Source organism: Pelodiscus sinensis, chromosome 20 (assembly GCF_049634645.1).
Source record: "Pelodiscus sinensis isolate JC-2024 chromosome 20, ASM4963464v1, whole genome shotgun sequence".
Taxonomy (NCBI): Eukaryota; Metazoa; Chordata; order Testudines; family Trionychidae; genus Pelodiscus; species Pelodiscus sinensis.
In genome coordinates, this window is record NC_134730.1 from 263,738 (window position 1) to 277,670 (window position 13,933).

General features: G+C 60.6%; 1 protein-coding gene across 13 annotated transcripts in view; it reads left to right on the plus strand.

The window, feature by feature from the left end:
- Positions 1-2,379: 2,379 nt before the first annotated feature.
- Positions 2,380-13,933, plus strand: part of MAP2K4 (mitogen-activated protein kinase kinase 4) — a 147,034-nt gene continuing 135,480 nt past the window's right edge. For 3 of the 13 annotated variants that reach the window (XM_075903425.1, XM_075903428.1, XM_075903427.1), the window contains exon 1: positions 3,129-3,373. In XM_075903425.1, coding sequence (XP_075759540.1) covers positions 3,292-3,373 — 82 coding nt within the window. In that variant the 5' untranslated portion in view covers positions 3,129-3,291. Of the gene's footprint in view, positions 2,477-3,124; positions 3,374-13,933 lie in introns of those variants that run through there. The other 10 variants (XM_014577690.3, XM_014577691.3, XM_075903426.1 and 7 more) reach the window with 6 other exon arrangements.

Here is a 13,933-nt window from a genome sequence, read left to right on the forward strand (position 1 = left end):
AGTATGATGGGGGCTAATTTGGCTATGACAAATCAGGAAAGAGATCCTGGAGTTATCGTGGATAGTTCCCTGAAAACTTCCACACAGGCTACGTCTACACTGGCCCCTTTTCCGGAAGGGGCATGTAAATTTCACTAGTCGTCGTAGGGAAATCCGCGGGGGATTTAAATATCCCCCGCGGCATTTAAATAAGAAGTAAGAATAAGAGCCTCCGGAAAAGGGCACTTTTTCCGGAGGATCGGGGCCAGTCTAGACGCTCTTTTCCGGCTTTTTTAAAAGCCGGAAAAAAGCGGCGGACATTTTTATTTAAATGCCGCGGGGGATATTTAAATCCCCCGCGGATTTCCCTACGACGACTGCTGAAATTTACATGCCCCTTCCGGAAAAGGGGCCAGTGTAGACGTAGCCCCAGTGTGCAGCGGTGATCAAAAAGGCAAATAGGATGCTAGGAATTATTAAGAAAGGGATAGAAAATAAGACATAGAATATCTTACTGCCCCTGTATAAAACTATGGTATGCCCACATCTTGAATACTGTGTACAGATGTGGTCTCCTCACCTCAAAAAAGATATTTTGGCCTGGAAAGGATTCAGAAAAAGGCAACTAAAATGATTAGGGGTTTAGAACGGGTCCCATATGAGGAGAGGTTAAAGCGACTGGGACTTTTCAGTTTAGAAAAGAGGAGACTGAGGGGGGATAGAGGTATATAAAATCATGAGTGGTGTGGAGAGGGCGGATAAAGAAAAGTTATTTATTAGTTCCCTAAATAGAAGAACTAGAGGATACCAAATGAAATTAATGTGTAGCAGGTTTAAAACTAATAAAAGAAAGTTCTTCTTCACACAGCGGGTAGTCAACCTGTGGAACTCCTTGCCAGAGGAGGCTGTGAAGGCTAGAACTATAACAGAGTTTAAAGGGAAGCTAGATGATTTCATGGAGGTTAGGTCCATAAAAGGCTATTAGCCAGGGGATAGAAATGGTGTCCCTGGCCTCTGTTTGTCAGGCTACTGGGCTAGATGGACCTTTGGTCTGACCCAGTACGGCTGTTCTTATGTAGGACAATGGCATATTAGGGTGCATATAAGAGCACTGCCTGCAGATCTAGAGAAGATCTAGATCTATTATTCCCCTGTATTTGACACTGGTGAGGCCACATCTGGAGTATTGCGTCCAGTTCCGGGGCCCCCACTATAGAAAGGATGTGGACGCATTGGAGAGGTCCAGCGGAGGGCAACCAAAATGATTAGGGGGCTGGAGCCCATGACCTATGAGGAAAGGCTGAGAAATTTGGGCTTATTTAATCTGCAGAAGAGAAAAGTGAGGGAGGATTTAATAGCAGCCTTCAATTACCTGAAGGGAGATTCCAAAGAGGATGGAGAGAGGCTGTTCTCAGTAGTGACAGATGGCAGAAGGAGGAGCACTGGTCTCAAGTTACAGTGGGAGAGGTCTAGGTTGGATATTAGGAAAAACTATTTCACTAGGAGGGTGGTGAAGCACTGGAATGGGTTTCCTAAGGGAATCTCCACTCCTAGAGGTGTTTAAGTTCTGGCTTGACAAAGCCCTGGCTGGGATGATTTAGTTGGAGTTGGTCCTGCTTTGGGCACGGGGTTAGACTTGACCTCCTGAGGTCTCTTCAGCTATGTCTACACTCACAGCTTCTTGTGTGAGAAATATGCAAATGAAGCTAAAAATGGAATATCGCCAAGAGACTCTTGCGCCAGAAGGAGCTGTCTACACTGCCCCTTCTTGTGCAACAAAATTCCTCTTGTGCAATGCTGCTACTCTGATTATTTTCAGGGGATATGCCATGCTTAGCCTCATTTGCATATTTCTCGCCCGCGAGTGTAGACATAGCCTTCCAGCCCTAGGATTCTATAACTCTATACCTAGGACTTACATCAGTAGATACCAAAATGCTTTGCAAAGGGGGATAGTATAGTTGCACTTTTATAAATGGGGGACAGAAATACAGAGAAATGGATGGAAAAGAGCTGGAACTAAAACATTCTCCTGAGTCCTAGTCCAATGCTTTAGTTACTAGGCCACACTGCAGGAGCATAGCTATGCATGGGCTGGGGCTCACCCCTGCAGTCCTGACTCTTCTCCGTCTGCCCACCTGGCACTCCAGGCATTCCGAAGATTCCTGCACCCAGATCCCACTCACTGGTTGGAGCACTGGGTGGGTGAGCGGAGCAGGGGAAGCCCTCATGCCCTGAGCCTACTCCCCAGGGTTGGCCCAGAACTAATGGATATTAGTAGACTGGATCTTATGGAAGGCCAGATAGAAAGGGATACTGAAAAGGATATAACAGCAAAGGAATTCAGATATGTGTTTCTGATAAGAAAACTGAGTGGCCATTTTGATGAGGAATGGCTGAATAGTGGTAGAGGTAGCAGGAGAAGGGCAGGAAAGGGGTATGAGGGCAGGGCTAAAGGGACAGGCCGGAGGCAGAAGCAGACCAGGGAAGAGAAGAGGTAGGGGAGCAGGCTGGAAGCAACAGCAGAAGAGCAGGGAAAGGGCATGGGAGCAGGCTAGAGAGCACTAGGGCAGCAATATGGGGGAGGCCAGAGGCAGCAGCAGGGTAGGGGTATGAGGGAGGCAGGAGATGAGTAGGGTTATGGGGGAGGCCAGAGGCAGGATTTGGGCAGGCATAGGAGGGCAGGGATATAGGGAGGCCAGAGGCCGGAGCCGGGCAGGGGTTCAGGGCAGGTAGGCGAGGGTAGGAAGGCAGAAGGGCAGGGGAGTCAGGAAGGCCAGAGGCAGGAGTGCGCGGGAGGCTGGAGCAGGGTAGGGGCACGAAGGCAGCCGGGCAGAGAGGCAGGAGCGGGACCGGAGGCAGCGGCGGGGCAGGGAGGCAGCCGGGCTCGGCTCGAGGGAGGTTGGGGGCAGCGGCGGGCGGCGGGGCAGGGCCGGGGCAGCGGCGGGCGGCGGGGCAGGGCCGGGGCAGCGGCGGGCGGCGGGGAGGGAGCGGGGCAGGGCCGGGGGCAGCGGCGGGCGGCGGGGAGGGAGCGGGGCAGGGCCGGGGCAGCGGCGGGCGGCGGGCGGCGGGGCAGGGCCGGGGCAGAGCCGGCGGGGCAGGGTCCCGGCGCGGCGCGGGGAGGGGTCAGGCGGACCCGGCGGGGCAGGAGCGGGGCAGGGTCCCGGCGCGGCGCGGCGCGGGGAGGGGTCAGGCGAGCCCGGCGGGGACGGCCTGGGCCGGGCGCGGCGCCTGCGATACGGAGTCGGGGCTCTAGGTGTCCTGCCTGGGAGGGTCCCTGCTGCATTGCGGGCGGGCGCGGCGCGGCGCACAATGGCGGCTCCCAGCCCCAGCGGCGGCTCCGGCTCCGGCGCCCCGGGCTCGCAGGCGCACACGGCGCTCAGCAGCATGCAGGGTGAGCGGCCCCGCCAGGCCCCGGCCCCGCGGCCTCCGCCTGCGCCTAGGCCCGGCCGGGCCCTCGAGCCGCCCCGGCCCGCGCGCCGGGACCGCCGGCTGCCGCCTCAGGGCGCGGGGCCACGGGCCTGACGGGGCCGGCCTGGGCCTGGCGAGCGGAGGGGCAGGCGGGGGGGAGCGCGCGGGGAGGGGGCGAGCGGGTGTGGGGGGGGGCAGTGTGCCCACAGGCTGTGTGTGTGTGTGTGGGGGGGGCAGTGTGCCCACAGGCTGTGTGTGGGGGGGGGGCAGTGTGCCCACAGGCTGTGTGTGTGTGTGTGGGGGGGGCAGTGTGCCCACAGGCTGTGTGTGTGTGTGGGGGGGCAGTGTGCCCACAGGCTGTGTGTGTGTGGGGGGGGCAGTGTGCCCACAGGCTGTGTGTGTGTGGGGGGGGCAGTGTGCCCACAGGCTGTGTGTGTGGGGGGGGGCAGTGTGCCCACAGGCTGTGTGTGTGTGGGGGGCAGTGTGCCCACAGGCTGTGTGTGTGTGGGGGGGCAGTGTGCCCACAGGCTGTGTGTGTGGGGGGGGCAGTGTGCCCACAGGCTGTGTGTGTGTGGGGGGGGCAGTGTGCCCACAGGCTGTGTGTGTGTGGGGGGGGGGCAGTGTGCCCACAGGCTGTGTGTGGGGGGGGGCAGTGTGCCCACAGGCTGTGTGTGGTGGGGGGGGGCAGTGTGCCCACAGGCTGTGTGTGTGTGTGGGGGGGGCAGTGTGCCCACAGGCTGTGTGTGTGTGGGGGGGGGGCAGTGTGCCCACAGGCTGTGTGTGTGTGTGGGGGGGGGCAGTGTGCCCACAGGCTGTGTGTGTGTGTGGGGGGGGCAGTGTGCCCACAGGCTGTGTGTGTGTGGGGGGGGGCAGTGTGCCCACAGGCTGTGTGTGTGTGGGGGGGGGCAGTGTGCCCACAGGCTGTGTGTGTGTGGGGGGGGGCAGTGTGCCCACAGGCTGTGTGTGTGGGGGGGGGCAGTGTGCCCACAGGCTGTGTGTGTGTGGGGGGGGGCAGTGTGCCCACAGGCTGTGTGTGTGGGGGGGGCAGTGTGCCCACAGGCTGTGTGTGTGTGGGGGGGGGCAGTGTGCCCACAGGCTGTGTGTGTGTGGGGGGGGCAGTGTGCCCACAGGCTGTGTGTGTGTGGGGGGGGCAGTGTGCCCACAGGCTGTGTGTGTGTGGGGGGGGGCAGTGTGCCCACAGGCTGTGTGTGTGTGGGGGGGGGGCAGTGTGCCCACAGGCTGTGTGTGTGTGGGGGGGGGCAGTGTGCCCACAGGCTGTGTGTGTGTGTGGGGGGGGGCAGTGTGCCCACAGGCTGTGTGTGTGTGTGGGGGGGGCAGTGTGCCCACAGGCTGTGTGTGTGTGGGGGGGGGCAGTGTGCCCACAGGCTGTGTGTGTGTGTGGGGGGGGGCAGTGTGCCCACAGGCTGTGTGTGTGGGTAGTGTGGCCCACAGGCTGTGTGTGGGGGGGGGCGGGCGGGTGGGCAGTGTGCCCACAGGCTGTGTGTGTGTGGGGGGGGGCAGTGTGCCACAGGCTGTGTGTGTGTGGGGGGGCAGTGTGCCCACAGGCTGTGTGTGTGTGGGGGGGGCGTGTGCCCACAGGCTGTGTGTGGGGGGCATGTGCCCAGCTGTGTTGGGGGGGGGCAGTGTGCCCACAGGCTGTGTGTGTGTGTGTGTGGGGGGGCAGTGTGCCCACAGGCTGTGTGTGTGTGTGTGGGGGGGGGCAGTGTGCCCACAGGCTGTGTGTGTGTGTGTGGGGGGGGCAGTGTGCCCACAGGCTGTGTGTGTGTGTGTGGGGGGGGCAGTGTGCCCACAGGCTGTGTGTGTGTGTGTGGGGGGGGCAGTGTGCCCACAGGCTGTGTGTGTGTGTGGGGGGGGCAGTGTGCCCACAGGCTGTGTGTGTGTGGGGGGGGGCAGTGTGCCCACAGGCTGTGTGTGTGTGTGGGGGGGGCAGTGTGCCCACAGGCTGTGTGTGTGTGTGGGGGGGGCAGTGTGCCCACAGGCTGTGTGTGTGGGGGGGGGGCAGTGTGCCCACAGGCTGTGTGTGTGGGGGGGGGGCAGTGTGCCCACAGGCTGTGTGTGTGTGGGGGGGGGCAGTGTGCCCACAGGCTGTGTGTGGGGGGGGGGCAGTGTGCCCACAGGCTGTGTGTGTGTGGGGGGGGGCAGTGTGCCCACAGGCTGTGTGTGTGTGTGGGGGGGGGCAGTGTGCCCACAGGCTGTGTGTGTGTGTGGGGGGGGCAGTGTGCCCACAGGCTGTGTGTGTGTGGGTGGGGGCAGTGTGCCCACAGGCTGTGTGTGTGTGGGGGGGGGGCAGTGTGCCCACAGGCTGTGTGTGTGGGGGGGGGGCAGTGTGCCCACAGGCTGTGTGTGTGGGGGGGGGGGCAGTGTGCCCACAGGCTGTGTGTGTGTGGGGGGGGGCAGTGTGCCCACAGGCTGTGTGTGTGTGTGGGGGGGGCAGTGTGCCCACAGGCTGTGTGTGTGTGTGGGGGGGGGCAGTGTGCCCACAGGCTGTGTGTGTGTGTGTGGGGGGGGCAGTGTGCCCACAGGCTGTGTGTGTGTGGGGGGGCAGTGTGCCCACAGGCTGTGTGTGTGTGGGGGGGCAGTGTGCCCACAGGCTGTGTGTGTGTGGGGGGGGGCAGTGTGCCCACAGGCTGTGTGTGTGTGGGGGGGGGCAGTGTGCCCACAGGCTGTGTGTGTGTGTGGGGGGGGCAGTGTGCCCACAGGCTGTGTGTGTGTGTGGGGGGGGCAGTGTGCCCACAGGCTGTGTGTGTGTGTGTGGGAGTGTGCCCACAGGCTGTGTGTGTGTGGGGGGGGCAGTGTGCCCACAGGCTGTGTGTGTGTGTGGGGGGGCAGTGTGCCCACAGGCTGTGTGTGTGTGGGGGGGGGCAGTGTGCCCACAGGCTGTGTGTGTGGGGGGGGGGGGGCAGTGTGCCCACAGGCTGTGTGTGTGTGGGGGGGGGCAGTGTGCCCACAAGCTGTGTGTGTGTGGGGGGGGCAGTGTGCCCACAGGCTGTGTGTGTGTGTGTGGCGGGGGCAGTGTGCCCACAGGCTGTGTGTGTGTGGGGGGGGGCAGTGTGCCCACAGGCTGTGTGTGTGTGGGGGGGCAGTGTGCCCACAGGCTGTGTGTGTGGGGGGGCAGTGTGCCCACAGGCTGTGTGTGTGTGTGGGGGGGCAGTGTGCCCACAGGCTGTGTGTGTGTGGGGGGGCAGTGTGCCCACAGGCTGTGTGTGTGTGGGGGGGGCAGTGTGCCCACAGGCTGTGTGTGTGTGTGGGGGGGGCAGTGTGCCCACAGGCTGTGTGTGTGTGGGGGGGGCAGTGTGCCCACAGGCTGTGTGTGTGTGTGGGGGGGCAGTGTGCCCACAGGCTGTGTGTGTGGGGGGGGGGGCAGTGTGCCCACAGGCTGTGTGTGTGTGTGGGGGGGCAGTGTGCCCACAGGCTGTGTGTGTGGGGGGGGGCAGTGTGCCCACAGGCTGTGTGTGTGGGGGGGGGGCAGTGTGCCCACAGGCTGTGTGTGTGTGGGGGGGGGCAGTGTGCCCACAAGCTGTGTGTGTGGGGGGGGGCAGTGTGCCCACAGGCTGTGTGTGTGTGGGGGGGGGCAGTGTGCCCACAGGCTGTGTGTGTGTGTGTGGCGGGGGCAGTGTGCCCACAGGCTGTGTGTGTGTGTGTGGCGGGGGCAGTGTGCCCACAGGCTGTATGTGTGGGGGGGGGCAGTGTGCCCACAGGCTGTGTGTGTGTGTGGGGGGGCAGTGTGCCCACAGGCTGTGTGTGTGTGGGGGGGGGCAGTGTGCCCACAGGCTGTGTGTGTGTGGGGGGGGGCAGTGTGCCCACAGGCTGTGTGTGTGTGGGGGGGGGGGCAGTGTGCCCACAGGCTGTGTGTGTGTGGGGGGGGGCAGTGTGCCCACAGGCTGTGTGTGTGTGTGGGGGCAGTGTGCCCACAGGCTGTGTGTGTGTGTGGGGGGGCAGTGTGCCCACAGGCTGTGTGTGTGGGGGGGGGGCAGTGTGCCCACAGGCTGTGTGTGTGTGGGGGGGGGGCAGTGTGCCCACAAGCTGTGTGTGTGTGTGTGGGGGGGGCAGTGTGCCCACAGGCTGTGTGTGTGTGTGGGGGGGGCAGTGTGCCCACAGGCTGTGTGTGTGGGGGGGGGCAGTGTGCCCACAGGCTGTGTGTGTGGGGGGGGGCAGTGTGCCCACAGGCTGTGTGTGTGTGGGGGGGGGCAGTGTGCCCACAGGCTGTGTGTGTGTGGGGGGGGGGCAGTGTGCCCACAGGCAGTGTGTGTGTGTGGGGGGGCAGTGTGCCCACAGGCAGTGTGTGTGTGGGGGGGGGCAGTGTGCCCACAGGCTGTGTGTGTGTGTGGGGGGGGCAGTGTGCCCACAGGCTGTGTGTGTGTGTGGGGGGGGCAGTGTGCCCACAGGCTGTGTGTGTGGGGGGGGGGGCAGTGTGCCCACAGGCTGTGTGTGTGTGTGGGGGGCAGTGTGCCCACAGGCTGTGTGTGTGTGGGGGGGGCAGTGTGCCCACAGGCTGTGTGTGTGTGTGTGGGGGCAGTGTGCCCACAGGCTGTGTGTGTGGGGGGGGCAGTGTGCCCACAGGCTGTGTGTGTGTGGGGGGGTTCAGTGTGCCCACAGGCTGTGTGTGTGTGGGGGGGGGCAGTGTGCCCACAGGCTGTGTGTGTGTGTGGGGGGGGCAGTGTGCCCACAGGCTGTGTGTGTGTGTGGGGGGGGCAGTGTGCCCACAGGCTGTGTGTGTGTGTGGGGGGGGGCAGTGTGCCCACAGGCTGTGTGTGTGTGTGGGGGGGGGCAGTGTGCCCACAGGCTGTGTGTGTGTGGGGGGGGGGGCAGTGTGCCCACAGGCTGTGTGTGTGTGTGTGGGGGGGGCAGTGTGCCCACAGGCTGTGTGTGTGTGGGGGGGGGGCAGTGTGCCCACAGGCTGTGTGTGTGTGGGGGGGGGGCAGTGTGCCCACAGGCTGTGTGTGTGTGGGGGGGGGGCAGTGTGCCCACAGGCTGTGTGTGTGTGTGGGGGGGCAGTGTGCCCACAGGCTGTGTGTGTGTGGGGGGGGGCAGTGTGCCCACAGGCTGTGTGTGGGGGGGGGCAGTGTGCCCACACGCTCTGTGTGTGTGTGGGGGGGGGCAGTGTGCCCACAGGCGCTGTGTGTGTGTGGGGGGGGGGCAGTGTGCCCACAGGCGCTGTGTGTGTGTGGGGGGGGCAGTGTGCCCACAGGCGCTGTGTGCGTGGGGGGGGGCAGTGTGCCCACAGGCTGTGTGTGTGCGTGAGGGGGGGCAGTGTGCCCACAGGCTGTGTGTGTGCGTGGGGTGGGGCAGTGTGCCCACAGGCTGTGTGTGTGCGTGGGGTGGGGCAGTGTGCCCACAGGCTGTGTGTGCGTGGGGGGGGGGGCAGTGTGCCCACAGGCTGTGTGTGTGTGTGTGGGGGGGGCAGTGTGCCCACAGGCTGTGTGTGTGTGTGGGGGGGGCAGTGTGCCCACAGGCTGTGTGTGTGTGTGGGGGGGGGCAGTGTGCCCACAGGCTGTGTGTGTGGGGGGGGGCAGTGTGCCCACAGGCGCTGTGTGTGTGTGGGGGCAGTGGGCCCACAGGCGCTGTGTGTGTGTGTGGGGGGGGGCAGTGTGCCCACAGGCTGTGTGTGTGTGTGGGGGGGGGCAGTGTGCCCACAGGCTGTGTGTGTGTGGGGGGGGGCAGTGTGCCCACAGGCGCTGTGTGTGTGTGGGGGGGGGCAGTGTGCCCACAGGCGCTGTGTGTGTGTGTGGGGGGGGCAGTGTGCCCACAGGCGCTGTGTCTGTGTGGGGGGGGCAGTGTGCCCACAGGCTGTGTGTGTGTGTGGGGGGCAGTGTGCCCACAGGCTGTGTGTGTGTGTGGGGGGGGCAGTGTGCCCACAGGCTGTGTGTGTGTGGGGGGGGCAGTGTGCCCACAGGCTGTGTGTGTGTGTGGGGGGAAGTGTGCCCACAGGCTGTGTGTGTGTGTGTGGGGGGGGCAGTGTGCCCACAGGCTGTGTGTGTGTGGGGGGGGCAGTGTGCCCACAGGCTGTGTGTGTGTGTGGGGGGGGCAGTGTGCCCACAGGCTGTGTGTGTGTTTGTGGGGGGGGCAGTGTGCCCACAGGCTGTGTGTGTGGGGGGGGGCAGTGTGCCCACAGGCTGTGTGTGTGTGGGGGGGGCAGTGTGCGTGTGGGGGGGGCAGTGTGCCCACAGGCTGTGTGTGTGTGTGTGGGGGCAGTGTGCCCACAGGCTCTGTGTGTGTGTGGGGGGCATTGTGCCCACAGGCTGTGTGTGTTTGGGGGGGGCAGTGTGCCCACAGGCTGTGTGTTTTGGGGGGGCAGTGTGCCCACAGGCTGTGTAGGTGGGGAACGTGGGGGGATGTGACCACAGGAGGTGTGTTGGTGGGGCTGTGTGCCCACAGGCTGTGTGTGTGTGTTGGGGGAGTGTGCCCACGGGGCGTGTGTGTAGGAGGGAAAAGGAAGTGTGTGTGTGTAGAGGTGGGGGGAGTGTGCCCACTAGGGGTGTGTATGGGGGGAGTGTGTGTGTGTGTGGCAGGAGTGTGCCCACAGGGTGGGCAGGCGTGTGGGTGGGAGAGAAGGGGGAGTGTGTGTGTGTATGTGTGCGTGTGTGGGGGACTGTGCCCACAGGTTGTGCATGTGGGTGGGTGCATGTGTTTGGGGGTAGGAAGAGGGTGTGTGTGTGTGTGTGTGTGAACGCATGTGTAAGGGAGTGTGCCTGGAGGGTGTGTGTGTGTGTGTGAGGGAGTGTGTCCACAGGGTGTGCGTTTGGGTGGCTGAATGCGTGTGTGGGGAGTGTGCCTGCAGGGCGTGCATATGTGTGGGGGGGAGTGTGCCTGCAGGGCGTGCATATGTGTGGGGGGGAGTGTGCCCACAGTGCGTGCATATGTGGGGGGGGGAGTGTGCCCACAGTGTGTGCATGTGCACATATGTACGAGGGAGTTCGCCCACAGGGTGTGTGTGCATGTGTGTGAGGGTGTGCCTGCAGGAGGGGCGTGTGTACTGTCTGTAGGGGAGTGTACCTGTGAGGAGATGTGCACCCATAGGATTTGCGTCTGCGTGTGGGGGGGGGAGGAGGCAAAGTGCGTGTCTGTGGGGGGGGGGTGCCCACAGAAGGTGCATGCATACTTGTCTGGGGAGAGTGCGCCCGTGGGGGGTGTGCACTCCTGGGGTTCATGCATGCGTCTGCCCTTATGGTGGGGAGTGTGCTTGCGCCTGCTCTCATGGGGGGAGTATGCTTGCGCCTGCCTGTGGTGGGGGAGTGCGCCTGTGGGGATGTGTGTGTGCTCATGTGTGGTGAGTGTGAGGTGCTCCCACAGGGGTGTATATGGGCCCATGTGGGGGGGAGTGTGGCCGCAATGTGTGTGTTTAGGGGGAGTGTGACTCCAGAATGTGTCGGGGGGAGGGGAGAGTTTGCCCAGACAGTATGTGGGGGAGGCAGAAGTATGCCCAGAGGGTATACGTGTAGAGGAAGTGTGTGGGAGGGAACTGGGAGTGTGCTCACTGTGTGTGTGAGAATGGCAGGAGTATACCTATAGTTTGTGTGTTTCTGGTGTTGGCGGGAGTGTGCTCACAGTATATGTGTGCCTGCAGTTTGTGCATGTGGGGGTGGCAGTGTGTTTGTGTAGCAGTGGTTCCCAAACTTTTTGGCATCACACCCCCCTTTTTGATTTTTAAAAAACCCTCATGTCCCCCCCCCCAAATAGCAGCAAAAAGAGAAAAAGGAACTGAACAGGGCAGCAAAACTTGATGGGGGGGGGGGGAGGCTGGGTCGCTTCGCGCCCCCCCTGGAATTTCTTCACGCCCTCCAGTTTGGGAACCCATGGTGTAGAGGGAGTGTGCCTATTGTATGTGTGTGGCATGGGAGTGTGCCTGCTCCGGGTGAGGGTAGGAGTGTATCATTCCCCCCCACCCGTGTGTGGCAGCAGGAGTGTGCCTGCAGTGTTTTTTGGGGGGTGCGGTGGAGCATGCCTACAGTCTTTGTGGGAGGGAACTGTGAGTATACCTGTGGGGGTGTGTGTGTGTGTGTGTGTGTGTGTGTGTCTGGTGACGGGAGTGTGCCTATGATGTGGGCGTGGGAGGCAGGATTGTGTCCACGGTTTGTATATGGGTGAGGCAGGAGTGCGGCTGGGGAGGTTCATGTGTGTCTGCAGAGTGAGTATGTGTGTGTGAGAGAGAAATGGGAGTTAGCCCACATGGAGTGTGTGTGTGGGGGGGGGGGGAGGCAGCTGAGTGTGTTTCCTCATGTGCCCACATTGTGTGTGTGTGTGTGTGTGTGTGAGAGAGAGAGGGAGAGTGTGTGTGTGTGTGTGTGTGAGGAAGCAGAGAATTTGCCCATCTTGTGTTGGGAGGACTGGGGGGAGTGTGCCTGCCGTTTGTGCTGTGGTTTGTTGTATTCCTGCAACTTGTGTGTGTGAGGGTGGCAGGTGTATAATCACAGAGCATGCATGTGAGGCTTTTGGGAATGTGTCCACATAGTGTGTGTGTGTGTGTTGAGGGGAGAGGGAGTGTGCCTCCAATGTGTGTTCCTGCAGGGTGTGTATGTAGAGGGAGTGTGCCTGCCATGTGTGTGGGGAAGGAGGAGGAACATGTCTGCCATGGGGGAGGTGTGCCTGCCAGATGAGGATGAGAGTATGGGCCCCCCTGTATTGGGGGATGGGAGTGTGCTTTCAGTTGGGGGGGTGGAGGTGTGCCTCTAGTGTAAATTTGGGGGAGGTGGGATTGTGCCCACAGTGTGAGTATGGAAGGGGCAAGAGTGTGGCTGCAGTGTGTGTGTAGGGGGGGAGCTGCAGATGTTTCTGCAGAGTGTATGTGGGTGTGTGGGAGCTGGGCATTTGTGGTGTATGTATGTGTGTGTAGGGGGAGCTGGAAGTGTGACTGCAATGTGTGTTTGAGAGGTGGAAGTTGGGAGTGTGTGTGTGTGAGGGAGCTTGGAATTTGCCCGTCTTTTGTCAGGAGATGCGGGGGGGGGAATGTGCACACCATTTGTGTTTGTGAGGGTGCATGTGTGTCTGCAGAGCATGTGTGACGGGAGGGGATAGGAGTGTGTCTGTGCTGGCACTGCTGTGCTATTTAGTGACCGTTTGCCTTCTGCACTCTAAAGAAAAGCAGAATAAATACAGTTTACACCATGTACATCTGAGCTGAGGTTGGAGTCTTGTCTCTGGGGGGGTAAAGCTAAAGGCTCAGAAATACACACTTAATGTAGCTTGAAAACTTGCATACATTTGAGTAAATTCTTCTTTAGGGGCAACTAGATCTCACTAATGGTATTTTGTCAATTTCTGAAGATTTCTAAACAATAAAAAAGCAACCATTCTTCTGAGGAAGGCACTCACTTCTGATTTCAGACTCTTAACCTTTTATTAGGTGACCACATGAATAGCAAATACACTCTTCATTTTTGTTTTAAGTGTGAATATACAGGCTAGATATAGCCCTATTCTTCTCTGTCATTGTGCTGTAGCAGGTTATTTTAATGTGAGACTCGAGTTTTCCTTTTACAAACACACGTGAGCTTTGTAGCAGACGAGTCATTGAATGAAGTATGTAAACAAGTGAACATTTGCCAAGAGTAGGCAAGTTTTAGTCTGGATTTTATACCTTATTAGATCAGTGCTCTGTCTACTTAAATATTTCTTGTGGTACGTGACTCATCTGTGTCTGGCTGTTCTTTGCCCACTATTCTGGGCAAAAGTTTAAGTTGGGATCTCTCAGTATGTTAGGCTGATCTGACTCAGAGCATAAGGCTTTGCTTGTCTTAGTTTAGGCTATAGCAGGCCTGCACAACTCGGAAAGCGGCGAGGGCCATATTACTCCAAAGAAAACAGCTGCAGGCCACAAGTAGGGATGCTCTCCCAAAAAATACCGAACATGCAGGCTAAACATTTTTGTCTTTAAATCTGGTGGTCGCCAGTCGTGACGTCAGGACGCTACGTCACGCCAGAGAACTGGCATCTGTCAGCATCCCGCTCTCTGGCTCGCACCCCGCCTCCTCACATCAGAGCTGCATGCAGGCAGTCTGGCAGTGAGAATCACCGCACTTCCCCCTCGCTGGCGGCGCTCCGCCTGGCCAGCAGAATGGATGGGGCCGTGCCGCGCCGCCCATAGTCGGCACGGGCCGCACAGTGAGCCCCTGTGGGCCGCATGTTGTGCAGGCCTGGGCTATAGTTACTTTCTGCAGAATTTCCATCAATCAGCATGTTTGCTAATAGGTATACATTTTGGCCATCCCTGAGCGTAGTTGGAAACTAGTACTGGGAGCATCCCTAATTTCCCAACACAAGGGCTCAGAAAACTATTAGTCTAATAGCAGGTGCAGTTTTGTTTAGAAACTAGCTCTTTTTATTAAAAGCCAGATGAAAAATAGGTCTGTCAGTTGATCTAAGTAAATTGAACATTGTACACGGTGACTTGTAACCTCCGCCCAAATGTCACTTTCTAAGGGCATGTCTAGATTATGCAAAAAGGTTGTGTCTAACACATTAACTATTGTGCTTTAAGCAATTGGATTTTACACATAGTACCTAATGGATACAAAGGCATTTAAAA